The sequence below is a fragment of the Protobothrops mucrosquamatus genome, unplaced genomic scaffold (assembly GCF_001527695.2).
Source record: "Protobothrops mucrosquamatus isolate PMUCROS unplaced genomic scaffold, P.Mucros_1.0 scaffold655, whole genome shotgun sequence".
Classification (NCBI taxonomy): Eukaryota; Metazoa; Chordata; class Lepidosauria; order Squamata; family Viperidae; genus Protobothrops; species Protobothrops mucrosquamatus.
In genome coordinates this window covers 513,972-530,515 of record NW_015386944.1, presented here as the reverse complement: position 1 = coordinate 530,515, position 16,544 = coordinate 513,972, and the positions used below count along the sequence as shown (strand labels likewise).

Sequence of the window (16,544 nt, the reverse complement as noted above, 5' to 3'; positions counted from 1 at the left end):
GGGACCAGCCTCGTGGCTTTGGGTGCCCCCACGGTAGGCCTGCTGCAGAAAGAAGGGGGGCTTCCTTTCTGGAGACCCCCATGCAGCTCCCTCTGCCACCAGCCCCCACTGACCCAATTTGACAGCCCCCCCCCATAGCTGTACCCCTGGCTCAGAGTCCCCCCTCCGCTGGCACCCAGAGGAGAAAGCTGGCCTGACGGGGTGCAAGGGAGGGTCTCGGGGGGGGGAGGGAGGGGCTGAGGGGAAGGGGCGGGGGGGTCACACCTGCTGCTGAGACGGGCAGAAGAAAATGCAGGTGGCCAAAGGTTTGCCCTCTCCACTGCGAGGGTCCAGGGCTCCGCAGAGCAGCAGGAGGAGGGAGGGAGGGTCCCCGAGGGAGGGTCTCGTCCTCCCCACCCCTCCCTTTATCTGCATCAGCCTCCCTTTCCTCAGCCTCCCCTTCCCCAACTGACCTGGGTGGAGCTCAGCGGAGCCCCTGGTGGGACTCTCTCCCACTGGTGCCCTCTTCTCCCGCCCCCCCCCCTCAGGGCAGGTGAAGCCCTCGGGCACCTGATCCGCAGGGCCAGCCCAGAGGGGGTCTCCCTGCTGATGGCAGCTCATGGCTCCTTCTCCTTCCTCCTCCTCATTGGGGGAGCGGTGGGGGGGTGATGAAGCCCCCGCCAGCTTCTCCTCTCCCCCACCTGCCTGCCCTTCCCTGCCCATCCCTGGTGCAGCTCCTGTGATGCTGCAGCCACCTTTGTCCCCACAAACACACAAGGCTGGGCTGATCCCCGAAGCCCTGGGCAGGCAGCTGATGGGGGCAGGGCTTCTGCACCTGGGCTCTGAGAAGGACCCCCGTCTGGGTAGGGAAGGGGCTTTGGGAAGACCCCAGGCTGGCCAGGAGGAGCTTGGGAGGAGCAAGCCGGCTTCCGTAGGGGCTGCCTGCCTTCTCGCCCTCCGAGACCAGTTCAGGGAAGGGCCGTGGAGGCGGCTGGTGGGCCAGGAACATAGCCCTGTGGAGGGGGGCTGGGGGGGCCGGCCCTGAGGGGTGCAGGAGAGGAGGGGTCCACCTCCTGCTCGTGGGCAGCCCCCCAGGGCAGTGGGACACGGAGCCAGGGAGCCCAGTGAGAGGAAGGCAGGTCCAGGGAAATGCAGGGAATGGCCTTAACAGGAAGAGCATCCAGAAGACCTACGGGAGCTGATCCGGTGGATCCCTGTGCTGGCGCTTACCCTGAATGGCCCCTAGGGAGGGCCCCGCCTCCCTTGCCCCCTCGACAGGACACCCCAGTTGGTCCTGGCAACGTTTCTTGCGCCCCTCCCCTCGGGCTTCCTGGTTGCCTCCTTCCTCTGCTCCCAGGCCAGAGTGGGAGACCAGCTGAGGTTCTTCTGAGGTGAACCAGGGTTGCGATAGCATTTCCTCTCCCCCCCCCCTTTATTCTGACACTCCCTAAAAGCAGACAGTCACAGCCTGGGGGACCCCAGGAGTTGGGAACAGGGCTAAGAAAGGCAGGAGCAGGGTCAGCAGTCCGGGTGGCCCATCTCACGGGAGGTTTGGAGCCCTCTGCAGAGGTCAGCATTGGGGAGCCCCCCCCCTTCTAGGGTCTCTGATCCTGATCCTATGGAGGAGGGCGAGCCTGGAGTAGGAGGAGCCCCTGGGCCCCCTCCAGGGTGCTTGGCTTCCACTAAGGCCGGGGTCCTCAACCTTGGCCACTTTAAGACTTGTGGACTTCAACTCCCAGAATTCCTCAGCCAGCTTTGCTGGCTGAGGAATTCTGGGAGTTGAAGTCCACAAGTCTTAAAGTGGCCAAGGTTGAGGACCCCTGCGACTAAGACAAGGGGTGGGGATGGTTCTGCATCCGGTTGACATGCCAGGATTCAGACGTAAGGGGCCCAGCCCAGCCCCGTCCCCTCTTCCGGTGAATCCCTGTGGCCTGGGTTCCAGAAGCAGAGCGGGGGAGCAGCAGCCTGCAGGGACCCCCACTCTGCTCTTTCGAACCGGGGAAGGAGAGGAGAGAAAAAGAAGCCGTTGACCTGGATGTGCAATTTAGTTCACCCATGCAACAAAGCCCTGACTCTTCCAGAGAGCTGAATCAGGGCAAATACTGTACGTAATTCAAGAGGAGGCGGGTCTATTCGTGGCAGGCAGGGAGGGGCCAATCTGGGCAAGAGCATCTGGAGTTGAAATGCTCCTTGTTCAAAAACAGGGTCCCACCTGCACCCACCGCTCTTGCGCGGGAAGGGAAGTCCTGCATGATGGATTTCCCCACCCAGGAATCCTGGACGGAATCCTGTTCCACAGACCTGCCCTGAAGCTGCTCCAAGCCTGGTTTGGACCCCCTCGGTGTCCTTCAGTGGACGCTCTTGACCAGAACCATCTCCTTGTTCTACTGCAGGCTCTCCATCCTTGACCACTTTAAGACTTGTGGACTTCAACTCCCAGAATTCCCCAGCCGGCTTTGGGAATTGGTCCACAAGTCTTAAAGTGGTCAGGTTTGGAGACCCCTACTCTACTGGACAGGGTCACCCTTCCTTCCCTCAAGGTGGCCAGGATAACGAGCCAACTGTGCCCAAGATTTCAGAACCACGTGGACCATAAGGGGACTTCTTCCTTGGTTGTCCCATCTGGGGTGGGGTCCCCCTGGGGTCCCCCTGGCCCTCTGCCCTGAGGTCACCAGACCCAACACCCTGCCTCGGGAGCTGTGGCAGACTGGCGAATCTTGGGTTTCCCCAGCTTTAACTACACTTGCTCCACTGGATTCATAATTGCTCCTGGCCTCAAGTCTGCCAGCCTCATTGTTCCTTGTTTCCTTGGGGTCTTTGCTGGCCTCACACCCCTTCCCCTTAACTCTGCTTCTTCCTTCCCTGCTGCTCCTTCGTCAGCTTCCTTCACATAATGAAAGGGCGTATTACTTATTCTGCTGCTGGGTCTCTCCCAGCAACATAGAAACAGGAGCAATTAAGGACAGTAAAATAATAAAATGTAGGATAATCAGAAATCATGCGTGTCAGAGGGAAACAGCCAAACCCCCCTTGACCCCCCCCCATGAGAAGGCCAAGCAGGGGTGTCCTCCCCACCCACCCACCCACGCTCTCTCTTCCCAGGTGTGGCTTCCAGGGAGCCCAAAAGGATGCTCAGCAGTATAATAAGCTTAATCAATGAAATATTAAATACGGTATTTGCGGTTAAAGATGCTGAGCTTGTCAGCTGGAAAGCTGACAGCCCAGTTCGAGGCCCGGGTTCTGCAGGATGGGGTGAGCTCCCGTTCCTTGCCCCAGCTTCTGCCCACCTAGTAGTCCGAAAGCTTGCAAATGCGAGCAGATCAATAGGCACCACTGCAGTGAGAAGGTAACAAGGGTTCTGTGTGCCTTTGGCGTATAGCCGTGCTGGTCACCTGACCATGGAAAATGTCTTCGGACCAAGACACAGATGACCACCACACCCTAGAGTCGGACACAACCAGACAGAGAACCCTTTACCTCACAGTCCTCTTGGTCATCCCAGGAATTTTCATGGAATTCTAGTGTCAACGCTGCTAATATTGAATATTTTTGCTTTGACAAAGCAAGAATATTCAATATTAGCAGCGTTGACACCTAGGGTTGGAGGGGTGTCAAGACTTGATAAGGGGGTCTTGGAGGTCTTGTAGCACCACCCCTTGCCCAAGGCAGCAGACCTTGTACCATCCTGGACAAAGGATTGTCCAATCTTTTCTTGAACACCTCCGGCGATGGAGCACCCACAACTCCAGGAGGCCGGCTGGTCCACTGACTTGAGTTTTCTCACTGTCAGGAAGTTTCTCCTTAGTTCTAAGTTGCTTCTCTCCATGCTGATTTTCCATGTGTTGCTTCTTGTCCTGCCTTCAGGGGCTCTGGAGAAGAGGTTGACCCCTCTCTTCTCTGGGGCAGCCCCTCAAGTGCTGGAAGTGGACGTACTAACTGAAGTACTAGAGGGCTGCTATCATGTCTCTCTCTCACATACACACACACACAAACACACACACCCTAGTCCTTCTCTTCCTTAGGCTAGATGTCCCTCATTCCCTTAGTACAGGGGTCCTCAAACTTGGCCACTTTAAGACTTGTGGACTTCAACTCCCAGAATTCCCCAGAGTTACGGACCTGAACTTTAGAATCTTATTATATTTATTTAAAAAAATGATCTGGCTGCTCATCTTATAACCAACTCCGAGCTGCTGCTCTCAACCAGTTAGGAAAGACTCCAGGAAACACACAACGCCTAGAAATCTCCGCTAATCTGCAAACGTTTTATGAATTACAGTTGCTTAAGCCTGGAAGGTGTGCGCCTGCATGGGTGCACGCACTCCCTTGCCCGGGTGCTGCGCAGGACGGGGGGAGTCAGGAGCACTCAGGAGGTGACAGTTGCCCACTCAAGTGTGGCGTATCTCCAAAGCGGCCATCTTTCTTCTCCTGGGCCAACCAGGCTCCATCAGACCTCCACCCTCTCTCACCTCAGCTGGCCTTTCATTGACCTGACAGGTTGTGGGGTCAAATGTGACTTGCTATACTGGCCAATAATGCTCTCATCTCTTCAGTTTGGTTGTTCCTCAGTACAGCCAACCATTCATCTATAGCAGGGGTCTTCAAACTTGGCCCTTTGATGACTTGTGGACTTCAACTCCCAGAATTCCTCAGCCAGGTACTGCCTGGCTGAGGAATTCTGGGAGTTGAAGTCCACAAGTCATCAAAGGGCCATGTTTGAAGACCCCTGATCTATAGGGTCAGGGTTTGGGCATCATCTACATCAGGGGTGTCCAACCTTAGCAACTTAAAGACTTGTGGACTTCAACTCCCAGAATTTCCCAGCCAGCCAAAGAATTCTGGGAGTTGAAGCCCACAAGTCTTAAAAGTTGGACACTCCTGCTCTAAAAATGTTGAAGAGCCCCAGGACCAGGACACAACCACCACCTCCCTCCCTCCATGCAGATCCATGAAGGACTCCCATTGAGCCCAGATGTCCAGCCGTCTGCCCAGCCACTTTGTAGCGGCACCATCCACCCCACACCCCAGCTCTTCAAGAAGGAAGCTAGATTTGTCCGGCTTGACCTATTTTTAAACAAACCCATGTTGGCTTAATGACCCGGTATCTTTCTAAGGACTGCCAAGCCCACTTGAGTATCATTTTAAAGCTCTTTCAGGTGGTTCCTTCCCAGATTCAACTTTTCCCCGTTTTTAAAGATTGGATAAATCTGAACGCTTGTACTCCCAGAGATTGCACTTGGTGGTTGTGAGGATTGTATCTGCCGGTTCACTTCAGCATCCTGGGGTGTGATCCATCTGGCCCTGGTGGGCTGGACCCAGTCCAAGCTGCTAGGCGTTCCTTCTCCTGACCTCTCCTTCCCCACAGAGTGCACCTTCTGACAGGTTGGACCACTTCTGCAAAAAGGCAGGTGCAGAATAGGAATTAAGCCGTCGGTCTTCTCCCTGTTGCCCATCAACGTCTTGCCCTCTTCTCCAGCCAGATGACTTGACTCTTCTCTTCTTCTTCCCCAACAAACTCATCTTGGCATTTGTGGAAGACTTAACTCATTCCCAGCCTTGGTCTTCCTAACCCCATCCTTCCAGCCGTGGCACCTTCCTTGATATTCTCATTTCATTATTATTATTTCCATTTTTTTTAAAAAAAACTTGTTCTTTTTGTTTCTCAGTATATTAGAGAATTCTTGGTACGGCTCCACCAGTCTCTTAAGCTATTTTTCTTTCTCTTTGGCTTGTTGATGTTTAAGCTTTCATTAGCTCCTTATCCCAGTAATTCTCCTGAACTGGTTTCCACCCATGGAGTCGTTCCTCGTGGCGACTGATCAGAAAGACCAGACACCCCAACGTCATGTATGAATGGATGCACATACCAGCTTCCAAATTTCCAAAATTCTGCTTTTCCTTGCAATAAATCTAATAAGATTCTGTGGGAGTCGAGCTTTCTCGGTGAATAAGGATTTGACAAGAGCCTTTTTTTAATTGACATTTTGATTCAGTTCTTCCCTGATATGGTAGGTTCCAGTATATTTTGCCTCAAGGAGGTTAAGTAAATGATTTTGGAGTTACTAGGGGAAAATGTAAGGGGTTTTTTTGTGGGGGGGGGAGAGTTTTTCTAAGTCCCACCCGTTAACAGGCAAACCATTCACGATATGTCCCAAAGGTGCTTTTCCAAAAGGCAGCTGGACTTTCTTGGTTTTTCCCTTCAAAATGTTTCACTTCTCATCCAAGGAGCTTCTTCAGTTCTAACTGTTCTAAATAACTTCAGTTAGAAGTGAAGAAGCTTCCTGAGTGAGAAGCGAAACGTTTTCAAGGGAAAAAACCAAGAAAGTTCAGTTGCCTAACCCTAGCCCTTCACTGTTGTTCGTGTAGGCCAGGGGTAGGCAACCTCGGCTTTTATGACTCATGGACTTCAACTCCCAGAATTCCTGAGCCAGCATGAGGGAAACTTTGGCCCCCTAATGACTCGTGGACTTCAACTCCCAGAATTCCTGAGCCAGCCATGCTGAGGGGAAAGGGAGAGGTTTCCAAGCTGAGCCATAGTGGCTCAGGAATTCTGGGAGTTGAAGTCCACCAGTCATAAAAGAGCCGAGGTTGACTACCCCTGGGCTAGACGACAGAATCTTGCCGGAGCAAAGCAAACGTCTCCAGTAACTATAGATTTACTCTGTAAGCTGCTAGAGAGGGTCCGACTTGCTCCCTTCCTGCCCACCAGACCTCCCAAACTCCGCTTTCTCTTGTCCCCTGGGAAGGAGCCCCCCCTCCTGCAACTCTGGACTCGGTTCCCCCCCCCCCATCTCTGGCGTTCCAGGCTGCAGGTCCAAGGCAGTGAGCAGTGAGGTCAATGGTTCTGGAATGTCTTTACGGCCAGCCATGCAGAGAGGCCCTCCTCCTGACCTGGGATTTCTTTCCTTCCTCCTCCTTTCAGCGGAGACCCCAATTGAGGAGTTCACCCCAACGCCAGCTTTCCCGGCGCTGCAGTACCTGGAATCGGTGGATGTGGAGGGGGTGGCGTGGCGAGCAGGACTGCGCACAGGAGACTTCCTGATCGAGGTGAGGCCGGGCAGGGCCAGCGGGAGGCCGAGCAAGGCTTCTCCTCCACACTCAGCACTGGAGAGGGAGGGGCAGGTGGAGGGTCCCCTTGGACAGGGAGCAGAAACCCACACACACACACCCGGACCCTCTCTCCACAGCTGGGAACCCTGCATTTTGCTGAGTTAGGCATCCGGTGAGGGCAAAGAGGAAAACTTCCAGCAGGGCAAACGGGATCTCGCCCTTCAAGCTCTTCCCCAGGGTCACCTTGGTCGGTTCCTTCTCTCTGGGTTGCTTATGGCATCTTTTAAAATGTGGCCTCTGTGGCTGGCCACGGGCCTCTCGGCACCCCCGACGGTGAACACAGGCCGGGCAGGGGCACCCGCTGGGCCCGGAAAGTCCCCCGCTGTGGCCCCCCTCCCTCCTTTCGCTGGTCTGGCATCCCCTGCAGTTGTCCCTGGGGGCACCCCAACTGTTTGCTTCCTCTGGGGTGTGTTGGGGTGGCCCCGTGCAAAAGGACGGGGGGTCTCTGCCCGGCTCAGCCCCCTGGCTCTTGGCCTGTCTCGCCGGGTGCCCGGCAGAGCCACAGACGGAGGGCCCTGGCATTTCTGGCGCTTCCCTTCCTCTCCGCAGTCTTCCACAAGGCACCATAAGAAGCACTACTGATGGAGTAGTGTAATGCAGATAGTCCTCAACAACGGTTCATTTAGTGACCACTCAAAGTTACAACAGCACTGAAAAAGTGACTTATGACTGTTTTTGACACTTATCACTGTTGCAGCCTCCCCGTGGTCACGTGATCAAAATTCAGACACTTGGCAACTGACTCATACTTACGACGGTCGGAGTGTCCCAGGGTCACTTGATCCCCTTGTGCAACCTTCTGACCGGCAAATTGAACGGGGGAAGCCGGATTCACTTCACAGCCGTGTTCCTAACTTAACAATCGTAGTGATTCACTTAAGAATTGTGGCCAGGAAGTCACAAAAGGGGGCAAAACTCACTTATCAAATGTCTCGCTTAGCCACAGAAATGTTGGGCCCAATTGTGGTTGTTAAATCAAGGACTCCCTGTAACAAAATCTTGAAAGCGGTTTGTTTCCCTTCCGTCCTTCCGATACCAAAGAAGACCAATCTTGAGTTTCTTTCTCGCCCTTTCCTGCTCTCCCGGGGTTACGTTTCTGCTTCCCCAGAGGCTGCCACGTATTTTCTTCAAGGCCATCTCCACGCCCTTCTGTGGGGGAATAAAGGGAGTCGAACTCATGAGTAGAACGAGCAGAAAAGCAGATGTGGGCTCGGTGGGGGGAGGAGGAGGAGGAGGAGGAGGAGGAGGAGGAGCATTTGTCAATGGAAATGGCGGCCTGGAGAGGGCCTGGTCTCCTCTGCCCTGGAGGCCCTTATAGAATGACCTTTATATCCATCTATAAAGTACTGCTGGATGTAAAGAGAACGGCAACAGGGCTTCATGATATCACACTGGCCACATGACCACGGAAGCGTCTTTGGACAACGTGGGCTCGGTGGCCTCGCAATGGAGATGAGCAGCGCCCCCTAGAGTCGGCAGTGGCAAGCGGAGTAAAATCCACAGGGACACCTTTACCTGGATGTAAAGAGGAGAAACTGATGGGGGCCTGGTGGACAGTTTGGTTCAGAACTGTGCAGATTATCGAGGCCAATGACAAATATTTGGAGCTGTCCGGACACCCCAGCCTGGGACTCCTGGGCGCTCCATTCCTGGAGATTATTAAGAAGAGACTGGAGAGTCACTTGTCTGAAATGGTGGACTAGAAGACCTCCAAGGTCTCTTCCAGCTCTATTCTATTCCATTCCATTATTTATTTCTATTCTATTCCATTCCATTGTATTGTATTCTTTTATTCCTTCTGTTCTATTCTATTCTATTCTATTCTATTTTTCCATTCCCATTTCTATTCTGTTCTGTTCTGTTCTATTCTATTCCCTATATTCTATTCTATTCTATTCTATTCCCCTATATTCTATTCTGTTCTGTTCTATTCTATTCTGTTCTATTCTATTCCCTATTTTCTATTCTATTCTATTCTGTTCTATTCTATTCTAGGCCTTAGTCAGCTGGGATGGTTCCCCTAGGCCCCCTGGAGCCCTCTGTTCTGATACAGGTACCCTCCCTCTCTTTCCCAGATCTCCCTGGTCTCCTGGCCAAGGGTGCTGCTTCTTAAGGCCAACTTGATATTTATGGAGATGGAGCTCAGTGTGCGTGCCACTGGAGTGGCTGCATTTTGTCATGCTGGGGTGTTGTCAGGCACACCAGCAACCAGATCCACATGTTCAACCTAACTTTATTATATTCTGCCTGTTATAAAGGAATCTGCCCAGACTGCTTGCCTTCTCCTGGGAACAGATAGATCAGGATCCATGGAGCTTGTGTGTGTGTGTGTGTTCTGGATCTCTCGCAGCTATGCAAGGATTCAAGGCTAATTCCCTGCTTGAGACCTCCTCCCTACCTGACTGTGTGTTTCCCAACATCTTTTGAAAGAAGCGTAAGAGTCTTTGCTGGAGGTCACACCGAGTACGGAACAGCCCCAAAGCAATTCTTGGACCTGTGGCTGTTTCCTTCTCCACAAAGCAAGCTGGGACTCAACACGCTGTCTGGTTCTGCCAAACTTGTCTGTTACGAGATGACTTACGGACAGTGGACATCAAATGAGAAGATGCTGAAGGCCCCACCGTGGACAGGATTCATTGGAAGAAGCTTGCTGCCCTGTGCGCTTCGTGCAATGATGATGATCCTGGTGTCCCAAAGGTGCTTTTCCAGGAGGCAACTGGACTTTCTCGTTTTTCTTGGAAGACCTTCCGCTTCTCATCCAGGGAGCTTCTTCAGCTCTGACTGGATGGTGGGGAATGGAAGGGTTTATACTCCTTGCAGCCCTCTCTCAACAGACAGCATCTATCTCCTGTCTACAACACGGTCCTTTCAGCAGCTCCAAGAAGGCTCCACACCCGTTTGCCCCACTCAGGTGACCCTGAGGACACAGGTAAACCTCCAAGTGGCCTCAAGGACTCTCTAAAAGAATACAAATGATCAGCTGCCTGCAAGGAGTATAAATCCTTCCTTTCTCCATTGTTCATTCAGAACTGAAGAAGCTTCTTGGATGAGAAGCGAAACTTCTTCAAGGAAAAACAAAAGCTCCTTTGGGACAGCCCTGATCTGGAGGACAGAATCTCCATTGATGATGATGGTGGTGGTATCTGGTGCTTCCCACTTCATAGCTAGAGCTGGTTGCGTAGTCCTCACTGCCTATTCAGCCATGACTGGCTGGGGGATTCTGGGAGTTGAAGCCCTCCAGTCTTCAAGTGGCCAAGATTGGACTCCCCTGGTGTAAAGCTATCGCAGGACAAAGCTCTCAGCAGGCTTGGAAGCAGCTGGAGGCTAACTCAGACAGCTGGAGGGCAAATTTGCTTGGATATTGCCTGGCCATAGTGAGATCTGGACCCAGGGCCACATCAAGAGCACGTAGACTTCTATACCGCTCCACAATGTTTGATAGCCCTCTCTGAGCGGTTTTACAGAGTCAGCCTCTCCCCCCCCCCCGCCCAACCATCTGGGTCCTCATTTTACCCACCTGGGAAGGACGGAAGGCTGAGTCAACCATCAGCTGATCAAGTTCTTGGCAGTGGGCAGAATTAGCCTGCAATGCTGAACTCTAACTACTGTGCCACCAGGGTTTTTCCTTCCTTCCTTCCTTCCTTCCTTCCTTCCTTCCTTCCTTCCTTCCTTCCTTCCTTCCTTCCCAGCTTTTCCCAGATGTGTGAATCCTCAGCCAGGGCCAGAGGATGGAGAAGGCCGGCCAAGACCTTTGGGAAGGGCGAGTTGGTCTTCTGGGTGGGGGAGGGGGCTACAGAGCCCAGCATCTCCTGGAGGGCTGCGTCCCACCTTTTGCAAAGCAGCCCCCCTGGTGCTTGAAGGGTGGAGAGCCAGTGAGGAGAGTCCGGTTTCCATCATCCCCAGCAGATGTTGGGTTGGCCTAGGTTAGCTGGATTAAACCTCTTTCAGACCAGACTTTTGGATAAAATGGCTTTTTTTTTTTTTTTGGAAAGCTGTTGCTGTTGCTGGATATATATATATTTTTTTTTCATTCCAATGCGCAAAACCAGTTATTTTTGCCACAGTGCCGAGGAGAAATGACATTCAGCGCATTAGCTAACCATGTCTATTTTGGACAAATGTTTCATTTCCTTGACTTAAGAGAAACTAAACGGAGGCATGTCATTAGGAGTAGCGGAGCCCAGGCAAGGCCCCGGGTTAGGAAAGGCTGCCCACCCCACCAGCTGGATTGAGGGGTGGGTGGGGGACCTTGTCCTCGGCCCCCATTTGAAAGGAGCTGAAAGGCTGCCAAGTGCTGCTGGGAAAAGGGGCACCCAGAGCTCAGTTCCACGTGCCAAATAGTGCCCAGAAGCCTCATGGTGTTGAGACGAGCACCAAGATGGTTTCTTGCAGACGCTTCATGACCCACCTGGGGAACATCCACAGTGTGAGAAGGGAGGGGGGCTTTGGGAGAGAGGAGGAGGAGGAGGAGGAGGAGGAGGAAGAAGAAAAAGGTCCCTGGTGCTCTCTGAGCTTGGTGCTTTTCTTGCAGACGTTTCTTGCTCGGCACTGAGGATGTTCCCTAGTGGGGTCATGAAACGTCTGCAAGGAAACCACCCAGCTCAGAGAGCACCAGGGACCCCACAGTTCAGCCCTGAGCTACAAGTATTCTCCTTTATGAGGTGCCAAAGTGCCAGCAGATCGACCGCCCAGAGCTGGGCAGCAAATACATTTCATAAGGGATGCCAGCCTGTCTCCCTGCTGCCCACTCCCTTCTTCAGCTGGGCCCCTTCCCAGCATCTCCCAAACTGGAGCCCCGGCGTCCCCTTCCTTCGGCCTTCCCTGCCCACTCCCAGGCTCAGCTGAAGGGCAAGAATGCCTGGCCTTGCCCCTGGGCTGAGATGGAGCCAGGACTCCCCCTTGCCCACTACCTGCCCTCCCACCTCACCCCTTCTTGCCCCTTTGCAGAGCTCGGGCCAAGGAGGAGGGTGCAGAAGAGGGGGGGGGCTGGGCTCTCCCAGCTCTGCTCTGAACTCAATTGAATTTTCACTTTCTGTTTTCCTTGTGCCATTTCAGACAAACGGCCCCCCAGGCTCTCCCCCCCCTTTCTCATGGCACAGGGACTGGCCAAAGAGGGAAGGTGGCTTGGCCCCTGGACGCCTTGGCTCACTTCCGTGAGGCATCTCCCTCTCTCAGCTCTCCGGGGGCCACTAGCTGGTTTTAGCTTCTGTTTGGGGCCACCACCTTAATCTGGATGAGTAGAGAGGGTGGGCTGCCCTCTTCCTCCAAAGGGGCAGTTCTTCCTCCCAGGACAGGATCTGGGTCTGAAACGGCGTTTTGGGTCAGGTGACCCGACTGATCCAGGTCCTCTTTCGCATGCATCTCGTTTGTTCAATAAATCATTGATTTCTTCCTCTTCCTCCTCCCCCTCCTAATTTCCCCTCTGCCTCAAATCACTGACTAATGTTCTTTGAAAGCAGAGTTCCTTTGATGAATGCGGAGCCTGTGAGTCAGAACACCCACCTCCCACCTGGAGCCCTTTGCCCACCGGGCACTTGGAGCCCCTGCTCTGACGCCCCTTCCCCCCACCACGGGGACCGATTCGGAGGAAGCTTTCAAAGGGGGTCCCGTGAATGACACGCCGGAAGGCCCCCTTCCCACCAGGGAACACCGGGGAGGGTCACGTTTGTTCTGTCTTCAGGTTCCAGGGACCGCTCTGTGCTCCCCGAGGTCCATGCAGGAGAGCTGAGGGAAACATATGCTTGTACCCAGGTCCCTGTGGCGGGGACTGAGGGGATGAGCTGGCAGGAAGAGTCGGAGGGTCGATAAAGGAGAATACTTGTAGCTCAGGGCTGAACCCCCTGGGGTCCCTGTTGCTCTCTGAGCTGGGTGGTTTCCTTGCAGACGTTTCATGACCCAACTAGGGAACATCATCAGTGCTAGAAGGGAGGGGGGGATTGTGGAGAAGGAAAAAGGGAGAAAGAGAAGGAGAAACAGGAGAAGAAAGGAAGGAAGAGAACTGTGGGGTCCTTGATGCTCTCTGAGCTGGGTGGTCTCCTTGCAGACGTTTCATGACCCAAACAGGTAACATCATCAGTACTAGGGGGGTTTGCAGAGGGGAGGAAGAGGAGGAGGCCCTCCTTGGTGCTCTCTGAGCTTAGGGTGGGTTTTTTTCAGACGTTTCATGACCCAAGTAGGGAACCTCATCAGTGCTAGAAGGGAGTGGGGTTTGCTGTCTGTTTATACCAATCAATCGGAATAGAGCTGGAAGGGACCTTGGAGGTCTTCTAGTCCAGCCCTCTGCTCAAGCAGGAGACCCTATGCTGCTTCAGACAAGTGGCTGTCCAGTCTTTTCTTAAAAACCTCCAGGGATGGAGCGCCCACAACCCCAGTCAAGGAGCTGCCACCTTGGACAAGCAGTAAGCAACAGCCTAATTGGGGCACCACAGAGAAGACTCTCGCCAACACGGACAGGGCTATGAAATGTAAACGGAACCAAGCCCACTCCCTTCTAGCCCTGATGATATTGCATAGTTGGGCCATGAAACGTCTCTAAATTTTCTCCCGGAAATACCCAGTCACGAGAGTTTGATTTTGTTTGACGTATTCTGATCTTGGACTGTGCACTGTGGTTTCCGTGGCTCTCTCGGTGGCAGAAAGTGGTTGGCAGCAGCTGGGAGGGGCCGTATTGCCCCATGGGGATGGTAGAGGCGGCAGGTGGTGCCACCCAAAGAGGCTGGAAGCTCTTCCCATCCCAACCAAGCCACCCGTCCACCGGGTCACTCAAAGTAAGCCACGAGAGTGGGTCGACGGCATCTCTTTATTCTTTTTCTTTCCCGTTGGGGCTTTTTTCCTCCTTTTGCACACCAGAAAAACTTGAGGAACTGAATACAAATACGTCATTACTTCAGCTCAGAGGAAACATAAATTGTTACCCGTTGCTTGAATGGATAGAATGGTGATAGTGCAATACTGAATCACTTCCTGCCATTTCTTGGAATGTTCGTTTGAAGGTGATTTGGGCTATTTCAGGATTAAATATTCTCTGCTAAAATGGATCTTTATTGTTTCGATGGCTGGAAACAAAAACAGAGCAGTCTGTATCTGCCTGAGCCGGTTCCTAACTGTAAGCCCAGTGGCCTTTGGTTGGCTCTCCCCCTGACAAGGCAGAGCCAAAGGGGGGGTCCTTGCAGGCTTGGGGGGGTCCTGGAATGCTCCGGGGCTCGGCATCTGCCGCCTGGAGACCCCTGAGCAGCCCCTCCTGGGTCCTGGGGGCAGCAGTGAGGAGGTTCCATGCTTAGGGACATCTGTGGCCAGGTGTTACCTGCAAGACATGAGAAGGATCGTGGACCCTAGGAGATGGAGCCCGCCCTTCCACTCATCCTTCCTTCCTCTCCTTGCTGCACAGGTGAACGGCGTGAACGTGGTGAAGGTGGGGCACAAGCAGGTGGTCTCGCTCATCCGCCAGGGGGGGAACCACCTGCTGATGAAAGTGGTCTCAGTCAGCCGCAAGCCAGAGTCTGAAGACGTGGTTCGGAAGAAAGGTGAGTGCAGGGCAGACCCCACCCACTTCGGGTCGAGTCTCCCTCCAGGGTCTCGGCTGCCCTTGTGGGCTTGGAAGGGGGGCTCCATCCCCCCCCCAGCTGTGGCTGCCTCCTTGGGGCCTGCCCTCTCCGGGACAGGCACCTTTTGCCCTGCCTGTCGTTTGCCCTCCGCCTTCCCCAGCGTCCCTTCTCTTGTCTTCTCCAGCCTGGTGCTCAGTTCTCCAGGCCTCCATGCGTGAAGCAGAACCCTGGAGAAATGCCACCCACTAAGAGCTGACCCCGGCCCCCTGGCCTAGCCCAAAGGTAGACTCGGAGGGCACGTTTGCTCTGGGGAGACGCTGGTGGGGTAGGAGCTGCGGCAACAGCAACAGAACTTAGACTTACACACTGCCCCGTAGTGCTTTACAATATGCATTATTTGCATATCGCCCCCAACAATCAGGGTCCTTCTTGGAAGGATGAGTTGCCCTCGGGCCCCGTCAGAATCGAACTCCAGGCTGTGGGCAGAGTTTGCTTGCAATTCTGCATTTTAGCCACTGCGCCACCAGGTCAAGAGCGCGGGAACTTGCCACCCTGGCTGAGAGGTGCCCGATGCTCCTTTGGCCCCCCCTACTCATGTTGTAATCTCAGGCAGAAGAGAGACAGCAAAGCCCCTCTGGCATTGATGATGTTCCCTAGTTGGGTCATGAAACATCTGCAGGGAAACTACCAAGCTCAGAGACCCATCAAGGACCCCACAGATGTTTCTCCAGAGGCATCTAGTGACCAAGCCTGCTGTCCAATTTATGTCCTTTGGCCTTTTTCCTTATGAAGAAGATGCTTTCTGGAGCCCCAGGAACTAAAAAGCGCCCCTCGCACCCCGTGGCCTTCAGATTGGCAGCCCCAGAGACCGTGGGTCAATGAGATGCCAACATCTAAAGCAGGGGTCCACAACCCTGGCAACTTTAAGACTTGTGGACTTCAACTCCCAGAATTCCTCAGCCAGCAAAGCTGGCTGAGGAATTCTGGGAGTTGAAGTCCACAAGTCTTAAAGTTGCCAAGGTTGAGGACCCCTGAAAAGAGTCTCTGGGAATCCGCATGAAGGGGGCGGGGGTGTCATTCTGTGCTGAGCAGGAAGTGAGGTGAAGGAGCCCAAAGGAGAAGGAAGTGGTCCCTCAAATCCTTCCTGTGCCCTCTAACGAAGAGTAGGAGCCGCCTCCTTCCAATTCTCAGGTGCCGCCTGTTTGGGGTGGTCATTCTGGGGCTTCCTCCATCCTCTCGGCCATCCCTTGTTGTCCTAAGAAATAAGGCAGAGGGCAAGAGGGGGCCACTCTGGGCCTCGGCCTCATCAGGGAGACTTCTTTTGTCCACCACGAAAGGGGACCGAGAGGAAGGCCTCGGGGGGGGGGACCAGGGTGGCTGCAAGGGGACCCCCGCCTGGAGTGGCTGCTACGTACCGGGAGGGCGAAGCAGCCACATAGAATAGGGTCTCCTCCACATCTTGCCCTGCCTGGTTTAACCTCTCCTTCCTGAACTGGGAAATGTACTGGTCAGCAGGTTGTCCGGCTTCTGAGACTGGTCAGCCAGGTGGGGAAGGTCAAGCGAGGCGTCCTTGTGCCTTTTTTTTTTTTCCTCTTCTGGAAAAGGTCCCGTTGTTAATTCTGCAAACCCTTCAACACGCACGTCATTCCTGCTGCAAGTCTGGACTCTTTCTTGGGGGGGCCACATTCCACTTCACCCACCCCGTAGCTGGTCACCCCTGGCCCAGCCCGCCCAGGGTGTCCACTGAGCAGGGAGGCCAGCGGCCTGCTGTCTTCTTGGAGGACTGCCTGAGGCGCAGATGCTGAGGAGGGGGCTCATGCTTCAGTCCCAGCTAGTGTCATCAGAGGGTGCCAGGCATCAGCACATTTCTGCTCTTGAATGGGTCTTGGATCCTTTCACTGGGGGGGGGGG

General features: G+C 54.1%; 1 protein-coding gene across 1 annotated transcript in view; it reads left to right on the top strand.

Moving 5' to 3' along the window:
* Positions 1–16,544, top strand: part of SHANK3 (SH3 and multiple ankyrin repeat domains 3) — a 131,492-nt gene that overhangs the window by 80,984 nt on the left and 33,964 nt on the right. Inside the window, exons 12-13 of the mRNA XM_015817915.1 lie at positions 6,902–7,026; positions 14,477–14,612. Coding sequence (XP_015673401.1) covers positions 6,902–7,026; positions 14,477–14,612 — 261 coding nt within the window. The remainder of the gene's footprint in view (positions 1–6,901; positions 7,027–14,476; positions 14,613–16,544) is intronic.